The 11064-nt window shown below is 34.5% G+C and overlaps 1 protein-coding gene across 3 annotated transcripts in view; it reads left to right on the top strand.

Annotated features, from left to right (window-relative positions):
- LOC109537915 (low-density lipoprotein receptor) overlaps nt 1–9171 on the top strand; it is a 46908-nt gene extending 37737 nt beyond the window's left edge. For 2 of the 3 annotated variants that reach the window (XM_019904880.2, XM_019904882.2), the window contains 7 exons: nt 431–711; nt 765–1029; nt 1084–1276; nt 2248–2316; nt 2661–2779; nt 4995–5150; nt 8340–9171. In XM_019904880.2, coding sequence (XP_019760439.2) covers nt 431–711; nt 765–1029; nt 1084–1276; nt 2248–2316; nt 2661–2779; nt 4995–5150; nt 8340–8378 — 1122 coding nt within the window. In that variant the 3' untranslated portion in view covers nt 8379–9171. The remainder of the gene's footprint in view (nt 1–430; nt 712–764; nt 1030–1083; nt 1277–2247; nt 2317–2660; nt 2780–4994; nt 5151–8339) is intronic. The other variant, XM_019904881.2, reaches the window with a different exon arrangement.
- Nucleotides 9172–11064: the final 1893 nt, after the last annotated feature.

The raw sequence follows: 11064 nt of genomic DNA, 5'->3' as shown, positions 1-11064 counted from the left end.
CAATAAAATCAATTGGTTTTGCTTAGTCATTGTGTTCGACTACTTATGGACTTTTTGGAAATTGGAAATGTAAGAAGGACAATTGAGGAAAATGTTAGAAATTAAGAAAAAAACTGGGAAAAAGCTAAAAAACCGAACACACTCACTGTAATTTCTTTTGTGTCCGGGTACACAACAGTTATAGGACATGTTTCCAAAATGTAGTTTACTTACACAAAACCAAATACGCTTTGGGACCAATTTTATTGCCTGCATTTGATAACAACCCTGTCCAACCACTAGCAAAATGCAACAGTCGCTACTTTCTGTATAACTGAACTTGGCCTACAAGGCGACTAAGGCCTGGTGACGTCAAAGCTCTTCGGCCTCCTTCTTTTTTTCGGTGGTATCGTCTTCAGCCACGTTATACTCATCAGTTAATTCATTTCAGGTGGTGTCAGATGAAGTGACGACTTCCGATGGATTAGCAGTAGATTGGGTATACGAACACTTATATTGGACGGACACGGGTACCAATACTATTTCTTTGGCTAATTTTGACGGCCAAATGCGGAAGGTTTTGATTCGAGATAACCTGGAAGAGCCTCGCGCTATTGCAGTCGATCCTTTAGAAGGGTGGATGTTTTGGACCGACTGGGGTCAAGAACCACGTATTGAGAGAGCTGGTATGGACGGATCTCACCGACAGGCTATTGTTACTTATGATGTTAAGTAAGTTCCCCGTTGCTTAGAAGTTGGCCTTTTTATAATCCGGCAACTTTTAGGTGGCCAAATGGGCTCACTCTGGATTTAGTTAAAAAGCGTCTTTACTGGGTAGATGCTAAACTAAACACTATCTCAGTGTGCAATTGGGATGGTAGCAACAGAAAACTAGTGCTATTTTCTGCAAGCACCCTAAGACATCCATTTTCTATCACTACTTTCGAAGATTGGCTATATTGGACCGACTGGGATAGAGCGGCAGTGTTTCGCGCCAACAAATTTACTGGAAAGGATCTTTCGCCGATCACTGCAACAGAAATGGTTCAGGTAAGATTGCGATTATTTTTTATACTTTTGGTATTTCATAGGAGACGTTTGCAGAATCCAATGGTAATTCACGTATATCATCCGTACCGTCAACCAGATGCAGAAAACCATTGCCAGCCAGTTAATGGACACTGTTCGCACTTGTGTCTACCGGCTCCTCGGATTAAACCGAGAGCACCCCCAATTTCCTGCGCATGTCCAGAGGGACTGCGCATGCTCCCAGATGGACTCACTTGCGTTCAAGACGGTTAGTATTTGATTACAGTCTTGATTTTTCCTCCAACCCAATTGAAGTTGATTCAAACATGTTTTATTACAGTTATTCGATGATAACTTATAATTATTTGTATAAATTTGTATGCTTAAAGCAGTGGCTGATTGGTGTAACTTTTAATTCATTATGCTAGGAATGCCCTTACAGGATAGCTAATTGATTACTAAAGAAAAAGCTCCTCTGACTTTGGCCAGATTTTAGTTGAAGTGGATTTCATACATATGAATACAGGGTGACTCAAAATTGGCGCCTTTCTTTTAGAAAGGATTTAGATAGAGAACAAAAGACCCGGTTTGCAGCCAAGGAAAATATCCGCAAACGTATAAATGGTTTTCCATGCTGGGGGTTGGTGCTTGTTTCTATCAAACTCATAACGGTCTTAATCGGTGCTTATGAGCGCTGCCTTTATGATGAGCGCACCAATCAGATGCTCAATTGTGGCCACATTCACTTCATAAGCAATTTTTTTATTATACTACTCACAGTTAATTCCTTACGTTTGTTTTATCAAATATTGGGGCAATTTAAATTTTCTCGAACAGAACGTAAACTATATGCATGTTCGACATTGTTAACCATTTTAGGTTTTGAAGAGCGCAATTCAAAAACTAACCACAAATATTCTGTAACACTGATATGCTTGTTACCAAACAAAAATACCGAGCAGCGTTTTATTCGTAATGTTTAGCTATGCTGATAGTTTGAGAAAATGACCAATGAACTAATTTGAAATGTTGTTTAGTACCAAGGTTGAAGTGGCAAGGCTACCAGAAATAAACTGAATATAAAATTATCTTTCCATATTCTTCTCAGTAGGCCCTAGTAACCCTTTAAAGAATTGACGCCAATTTTGAATCACCCAGTATGAAAAATGAAAAGTGTGATTTTCAGATTATTGTCATTTTCATTTTTATTTTATTTGTTTCATTTTATTTGGTTGGCAGAATCTATAACGACCAGTACACCATCCCAGTCTGAGCCTTATACACCGAGAGTTGGTTCCCTTCCAGCGAGTGAGTACAAACTCCCCCCTGCTATCATCTATCTCTGTGTCCAACTGGTGGTGGTGGTTGAAACGTTTTCTTTTTGATTGTGTTTATAATATTTGCTTCTATTTTTGCTTGCAGTAGTAGAATTTTCCTCACGCTTCCTTCTAACCGTTTATTTGTCTTTTATCTAGTTAATCATCCATATAGACTTTCCATCTGTTATATTTTAATAGCACTCACAGAATTGACTTTACTAGCTTTGTTACAGCATATACTATATTCCAGTGTTTAATCCAAATAATTGCGTGTACAGCTCTGTACACCACGTTGTATTATCTGGGTATACTAGAAATGTGTATTTTTTATAGGGACAACTAATCGCTCCAAAACTGGGACGGGCACTAGCACATCAGAATCGGCCGATGATGGTGGAGTGGCTTATCTGACCATTGTCATAGCTTTATTAGTTGTCGGCGTTATGGCTATTGTAAGTAGAATTTGTCATTATTATGGAATGTTTCTAGTTTGGGTCTGGGGCACGCACGTCTTAGGCTCATATATACAGACTCGCCTGAGCTCAAAACTCAATTTAAAGTTATGATATGGAGCTTTAAAATGCGCACTCTTTTATCCCAAATATCATTTAAATTTCAAATTTTTGGCAAATGCGGAAATTCAAGATTAATGCGGATTTTGAAACGCGCTCTCAGCGTTTGAGTTATATTTAAAGAACCAGTTGACTTGCAAAAATCCAGTTGTTATTGCGGATTTGAGCCTTAAAATGCGTACTTTCCTTTGCCAAATATAAGTCCGGAATATTTGTAGGTTTCATGCAAACCACGGAAATACAAGATAAATGCTGGTTTTAAAAACCGCTCTTATCCTTTAGCCCATATTTAGGAAACCCGTTGAGATACAAAGTTCTACTTGTCATTTAGGGATATAGTCTTAAAATCTGCACTTTTTTATGCCGAACATAATTTAGGAATGTTTCCAGTTTTTATGCAAAATGCGGAAATTCAAGATAAATGCGCGTTTTGTAAACCGCTTTTAGACGTTGACTCATATTTATGAGACCGGTTGAACATTAAAGCTTTAAATGTTATTGCGGGATAGAGCCTTATAACGCGAACTTTTTCATAGCAATCTTTTTTAAACGGATGATTCTAGTTTTTCTGCAACATGTGGAAATACAAGATTAATGCGGGTTTTCAGAGAACTGGTTGAGCTGCAAGCTCTAGTTGTCATTGCATTAACAGGGTCTATCTGACCCTGATAATAAACATTTTTTTGTATTAACAATCAATTTAGGAATGCTTCTAGTTTTCACCCAAAATACGAAAAATTCAAATTTGCGAGGGTCTTAAAAACCGTTCTCAGTCTTTGGCTTAAATTTAGCGAACCGGATGAGTCACAAAACTCTATTATTTGAAATTGCGGTACAGAGCTATAAAAGGCGCACTTTCTTGTTCCACACATTATTTTTTGAATATTTATAGTTTTCATATAATATGCGAAAAATTTAATTAAATGCGAGCCTGGAAAACCGCTGCTTCCCTTTGACTGATATTTAGAGAACCGTTTGAGCACTAAAGCATTAGTTCTTATTGCGAGATAGAGCCTTAAAATACTTACTTTTTGATACAAGAACATTATTGAAGGGATTATTCTAGTTTTCACGCAACCTGAAAATTCAAGAATGTGTCTTAGTTTTGGGTCATATTTACAGAATCGATTGTGCTGTAAAGACATAGTTGTCATTGCGGAATGGAGACTTAAAATGCACATTTTCATTCAAAACCAATCATCATTTAGAAAGCTTCTTCGTTTTTACGTAAAATGCGAAAATTCAAACTTAATGGGGGTTTTGAAAACAGCTCCTAGTATTTGGCTGGTAGTTAGAGAACCGGTTGAGCTGCTAGCTTAAGTTTTCATTGCTGCATAGAGCCTTAAAATTCGCACAGTTTTCTTACTATTGACCATTTTAGGATGCTTTTCAGTTTCCACACTTGAATAACTTGACTTGATAAACGAATTTAGTTTTAGGGTCATATTTATAGAATCGGTTCCAATTTTCAAAAATCTAGTTGCCATTACAGTATAAATCCTTAAAATGCGCATTTTTTTAAATAAAACATCATGTAAGGGATAATTCTAGATTTCACAAAATTCACGAAAATTTAAGAATTCAAAGAATGGGGATCTCGACACACGCGTTAGTCTTTGGCTCATATTTACAGAATCCGTTGTGCTGTAAACATGTAGTTGTCTAGTTGTTATTGCGGGATATAGCCTTATAAGTGCGCATTTTTTATATCAAGCATAATTTTCAGAATGTTTCTAGTTTTCACGCAAAATGCGGAAATTCAAAGACTAATGCGTTAATAGTTTTAAATCCGCTCTTAATCTTTGGGCTATACTTAGAAAACCGTTTGAAATGTAGCTACGAAAATAGTGTTACCAGAACATTTCTAAAAATTACGCAATGTTGAATAGTATATATAATATATAGAAGTTTGCAAAAGTGCGCACTTATTTTTTTGCTTTTCACATGCATTTTGTTCCATCAGTATGTATGTTTGCAGTTTCTTGCAGAAACATGTACTTTGAAATAGGACTGCTTTTGATTAATCTGAAAATGACCTTTAACTAGATCAAACATTTGTTCCAGAGTTCTTACACATAAATGAAATGTATTTTAGGGTGTCTGGTTTATTTACCGTCATCTGATGCATCGCAACGTAACATCTATGAACTTCGACAACCCAGTTTACAGGAAAACAACCGAAGATCAATTCTCACTAGAGAAGAACTACCCAACTGTACAAAGGCCGTATTTGAGTACCGTTGGCGAAGAGGTAAGAGCACTAGCCTTGGATTATAATATGCCTAGATAATTTCAATTTATGGTGGAATGAATTACCGCAATTCGTTTGCTTTTGGCCGCAACAAGAATTATATTTCATTGTCTCTTGAAGCATTATTGTGAATGTGTTGATATATACTAATGTATACATGGTTACATGGATCAACTGTCCCTAATTATTTTAATATCAATATTGTGAAACGAAACGTGGAGGTTTAGATTGGGCGCGCATCGTATACAAGATGTTCGTATAACGTAATGTGCATGTTCATGACGTCATGCTAAACGAATTTTTTTAAAAAAACATTGCTCAGTGTGTCAGAAGCAAACTTGTTAAAGGCGCGGTGAAAATGTTTAAAATTCTAACTCCGATTTTTTCAATAAACTGTTGATTTGGACTTTCCTATTTGGTAAATAACCACAACACTCGTTTTTTATTGCAAATTCTACAACTTGAATTTTAGTTTACTTTAACAGCTAGTTGTTTTCTTGCCCGTTTACGCGTATTTATTTATAGTCGGCGGTTAATATACGTTTATCATTTAAGTCCTCGGGTTTTAACAAGAAAATCAATAAGTCCTGAATCGGTATTTGGACCAACTTAGTTTGGTTCAGGCCCAATTTTTTTCCACAAGGAACAACTAAATAAAAAATATAAAATAGAAAGCTCCATTTTAAAATTATTTTCTAAATTTACTCTTGAAATATTTGCGCATTATTGCGAAACACTCTGTACATGTTTAAGTCTTGAGGGGCTTCAAGCTATAACCGGTAAATGATGTGAATTTCTTGCAATATATGGTTCTGGTTTTAATTTTTCTTGTCGTTAACAGTTCAAAGCCGTGAAGTAATCAAACTTTAGAAAAATGAGACGTTTACCTTTATCTGAAAAGATATAAGGCGACTTTATCACCTGTTGATATAACTGTCGAAATGAAACTTTTATTTCTGGAAAGTTTTGTGTGTTCCCGTTTCAAGTATATGTTATACTTGAAACGGGAATTGTGTAGAAATTTTTTAAATTGTGAATATGAGACATCCTAAATATATATTTTAACACTTTGTGAGATAATGAAACATTGAGAACCGCGTAAGTATGGAAGAAGCAAAAACACCTCACATATTGGATAGTTGCTAAAAGTGTAACACAAGCTCTTAATTGTGTATATTATAAATGTAATATCTTTGTATATTGACGTAACTGTAATTCTTGTTGTCTTATCTTATTTTATCAATTTACTTTTGTGATTAACTTAATCTAAGATCTCCAGTCTTTAAATGCTCCTAAGTAACTAAAAGTATTACTAGCTTTCCCTAAATTACAATATTTTTGTATCTATTTTATGAACAAATAACTGTGCCAAAAGTATCTTAAGTCATTTATAGCATGGTGTATCAAATATTCGTGTAGGAAGTTACTATCAGTATTCTGGAATTCTGGTAAATCATTAAATAACTGTTTTTGCGAGAAGCACAACAGAAAGTTTAACTCATTTCCCCGTTTATAGACTAATCCAGTGGTATTTTTATTTTGTTTGAAATTTGAATTGAATTTACGATTATTTGAACCAAATAAGCCCAATAATAGATTAAATTCGATAAAGATAGGTATGTGCGATCGAACTAATAAAGAAAAACCAAATAGCACAATACGGACACAACCTAAGTTGAAATAATAAGAAGGCAAATCATTATAAACCATTTTCAATCATATTTGCCAGAATTCCTTTTATTATATGTGAATCGTAGGTATATTTATAATAGCAATGTTTTGCTCTCAGTGTATAAGGCATTTAATTTATAAAGAGTGTTATAAATTTAATAAGTTTTACCAACTTGCATCTTTAATAAAAAAAGTTCTTTAAAATATTTATTCGCAACGCCACCGTTCCTTTTTAATTTAATTGCTAGCATATTAATTATTGGACGTCGGGTGATTAGTTTCATGAAACCCTTTTTTGCCTAACGGTCGATTCACGAAAAGAAACCAACACAGTGATATCCTGATACATTCAAAAATTCAGAAGTATTGCTACAAGTATTAAGCTACATTGCACCACCTTATCCATCAGCTCTAAACAAAGACAACGAAAAGTTTCAATAATCGCATACCGAAACTGTGAATATGTGTGCTTCATGAATCTTTTTGCTACGTTTAAAAAAGCAAATGTCGAAACTGTGTCAAATATAATGCCGTCCCCTGAAAACTGCACTTGAACCTGAATTAATAATTCAGGACTTTTTGTAAAAATTTTATTATACAGGGTGATTCACAACCTTATGGACACAGAGCAGCCGCATGTAGAGGGCCTCAAAACAAGTCGAGTTTCCATTTAAGTTTTTTTTCAGATGGTTAACGAGATACTCAGTTACCTTACCGACGGGTAGAGGGTTTAAACAGCAGTCTACGTTAAAAATTTGAGCAAAATATCGCATAAGCTGTAGGAGTTAAAGAGAAAATACCAATAGTTTTTTTTAACTTTAACATCCCATATGGCGTTAACCATGGGCCTGAGAAAAAAAACTTGAATGGAAACTTAAGTTTGTATTGAGGTCCTCTACACGCCCTTGCTCTGTGATCATAAGGTAATCGCCCTTTATATGCAAATTCCAAATATTTTGACCGGCTTTCTATTGAAAAGGTTCCATTTTGAATACATGTTTGAAGGATTTATTATTATTAAGTTTATAACACCCAGTAACATACATGTTTCTCGTTTCCATATTAAATATAATTTATCAATCAACATTTTCTGTTTGGCATCCATCGTGATAACATTTTTGGTAAGTTTTAATGTTCTATTGAATATTAGCTTTTTATTTTTATTATCATACGCTTCTTTAGTTTATCGTTGTATTGTCCCTGTAATTAATAGATTTGATACATGTTTATTTTAATGCATTCAGTGGACTTTTTGGACTTGTGGAAGCGTCACATATTGGTCATTTTGAATTAAATCGTATTTGTGTGAACGAAACGCATATTACAATGTAATTGACTGAATGAAAATATAAAATTTCACCCAGAATATTAATTGTAAGTTCAACTATTTTGTCTTCTAATAGTATCAGTTTTCAAAAATTAAGTAAATAATAAGTCATTGCAACAACTTCACCATTTACCTAAATAGTTTGGATATTTATTTATTAAGGTGGTATATAATATTTTGTATTATTACAGGCCCAGCAACCACTTACCCTTGATCATGATCCTGTTTAATTGAAGACATCCCGTTAAGGCTCAACACATAAAACTAACCTATGCTCATTTCACTTTTGTGGACAATTTCTAAGTAGAATGTTCTCTTTATAAGAGACTTTAATATACATTCGACAATTTAGAACATTGTCAAGTAAATGTTCGAAAAATCGCAATTCGATATTCGTTTTTGGATATAGTATTTTATTATACTATTTATGGTGCTATACGATCGAACCATTGAAGTCACTTTTAAGTTACTGGGCACTAATTATTTAATAAAGGCAGAGTGGTATTCAGGAGAACAATATTTATTTAAAACGATTATTTAAAATGTCCTGAAAATTATTAACTAGCATATATTAAATTTTTATGGTGAAAACTTTTGAAATTGTGAAATTTTCAAATTGTTATATAACATCACACAATGCTTTAAGTTTAAATGTCCATGTGATCACTATATAGACCTACAAAAACATACGGATTTAACATCATTGTGCTATATTTCTATTAATAGTCCACTCACTACTTGTTGGGAAATAAATACATACATTTATTTAACTATTTAGGCAGGTTTTTATAAAGCAAGGTAGCTAGATGTAAGCCATCCCAGTAATCGTAGATATACATGTTAGGAAAAATATTATCTGCTATATGTTATATGAGTGGCAATCTTCTGTGATTAATTAATTTATGTATGTATGTACAACTAAGATATTTTTTACTGTTTAGATTGATTTTTAAATTATTTTTATTTATATTGTCTGTTCAACAGATCATTGAAAATGCAATATATGTATTAAAATTATGAAAATATTATTTTTCATTTACATAACATACCTACAACAATTATTTCCAAAACATTTTCATCCGGTTGAATATTCAACCATCCATTCGACGAGGACTGTTGAGCTTCCGAGTTCAGGACACAGGTATAAAATTGTGTTTGAAATATAATAAATTATTAATGATAACAATTTATATGTCGATTCCAGTGTTAGTGAGTGGCTATTTGACTTTTTCATAATTATAATAGATTTTCAGTGCTACCAAAATTGGGATAGTGCGGAAACCCGGGTATGTTGAATCATCGTGTTGACGTCTATATTTTTTTTTGTATAATTAGGTAAATTGACCAAGCACGATTTACTAATTATTTTGCGCCTAAGCCAAACAGGAAAGCTTACCTATCGAGGTTTAGTCAAAATTCGTGTAATGAAATTACGAGGGTTGTTTGACAACATTTTATTTCTCAATGGAATCTTATTTTAGCTCGATACACTTAGTCCAGCGTCTTTCCAATTTTTTTTATTCCTTCCAAATAATATAATTTCTCGAGGTCCTCAAAATATGCGTTTGTTTCAATGATGGGCCCAAATCTCTTACCGCCCAGCCATTCCTTCAGGTTTGGAAATAGGAAATATTCACAGGGGGCTAAATCTGGAGAATATGCTGGGTGGGGTAGCAGTTCGTAGCCTAATTCATGAATTTTTGCCATGGCGACTACACAAGTGTGCACCCGTGCACTGTCCTGATGAAACAGCAATTTTTTCGCGAAATGTGGCCGTTTTTGCTTCAAGTCAACATCGAATTTATTCAAAAGTTCTGAATAATAAGCGCCAGTGATCGTTTTACCGTTTTACCAATACCCTTTGGAACCATCTCAAAAACCCACTGTTTTGATTCTTCTTTGGTCTCTGGTATGTTGTGATGGATCCACGTTTCGTCAACGGTTGCGAAACGTCGCAAAAACCCGTTAGTATTGCGACGGATCATCGCCAAACATTCATTTGAAATGGTCCCACGGGAGCGCTTATGGTCGAGTGTTAGCAATCGCGGCACCCATCGTGTGGATAGCCTTTTCATATCCAAATATTCATGTAAAATGTGATATACCCTCTCAGTTGAGATGCCTACAGCCTCAGCCACCTCACGCACTTCGATCTCCGATCGTCCAGTATCGTTGCATGGATTTTATCGACCATTTCTGGAGTAGCAACGTTTTTGAACGACCTCAACGTTCTGCGTCATTTGTGCTGGTACAACCACAACGAAACTCAGTAAACCACTTTTTAACCATTTAAATTGATGGTGGCGACTCCCCATAGTATTTATCAAGCTTTTACTTCGTTTCTTTGATGGTTTTTTTACGTAAAAAATAATGCTTAATCAGCACTCGGAATTCGCTTTTTTGCATTTTTGTCAAAATTGACGAACTCATCTCCTTTCAGTGACTGTTAAACACGAACCAAATGACATAGCCTGCTTAAAATTTCACAGCAGTGTGTTACTGCGCGGGAAATCCATAAAACCCACTGACCCTCGTATCTACACTCTACAATTAAAAATAGTGGGTGTTGCAAGATACAGTTTTCCATAACAGTTATTTAAACCCATGGTTGAACTGCACCACCAGAGGAAATTCAAGGAAATGCTTTAGATTGCATCTCGAAGCAAATACATGCATACATGCTAAGCGTATTTCCTTGGTATGGCGCAAATCAGTTGATTTTATTTTATGAAAATTATCTTAAATTATCATCTTTCACACAAAAACACAGCATTTATAAAGAAATATACGCGGCGTAGATTTATTATTGAAAAAAATTAATAATTGCTGAACAGACATTTGAATAATTCTTAATTTTTTTTATTAAAGCGTGTGTTGCACGGAAAAAATCTTAGGGGCTCAAGTAATGGTTCATCA

Source organism: Dendroctonus ponderosae, unplaced genomic scaffold (genome assembly GCF_020466585.1).
Source record: "Dendroctonus ponderosae isolate FM_Combo_2020 unplaced genomic scaffold, Dpon_F_20191213v2 Dpon_F_20191213_1, whole genome shotgun sequence".
Lineage (NCBI taxonomy): Eukaryota > Metazoa > Arthropoda > Insecta > Coleoptera > Curculionidae > Dendroctonus > Dendroctonus ponderosae.
Note: the sequence above shows the minus strand (reverse complement) of the source record. Positions and strands in the feature narration are given on the sequence as shown.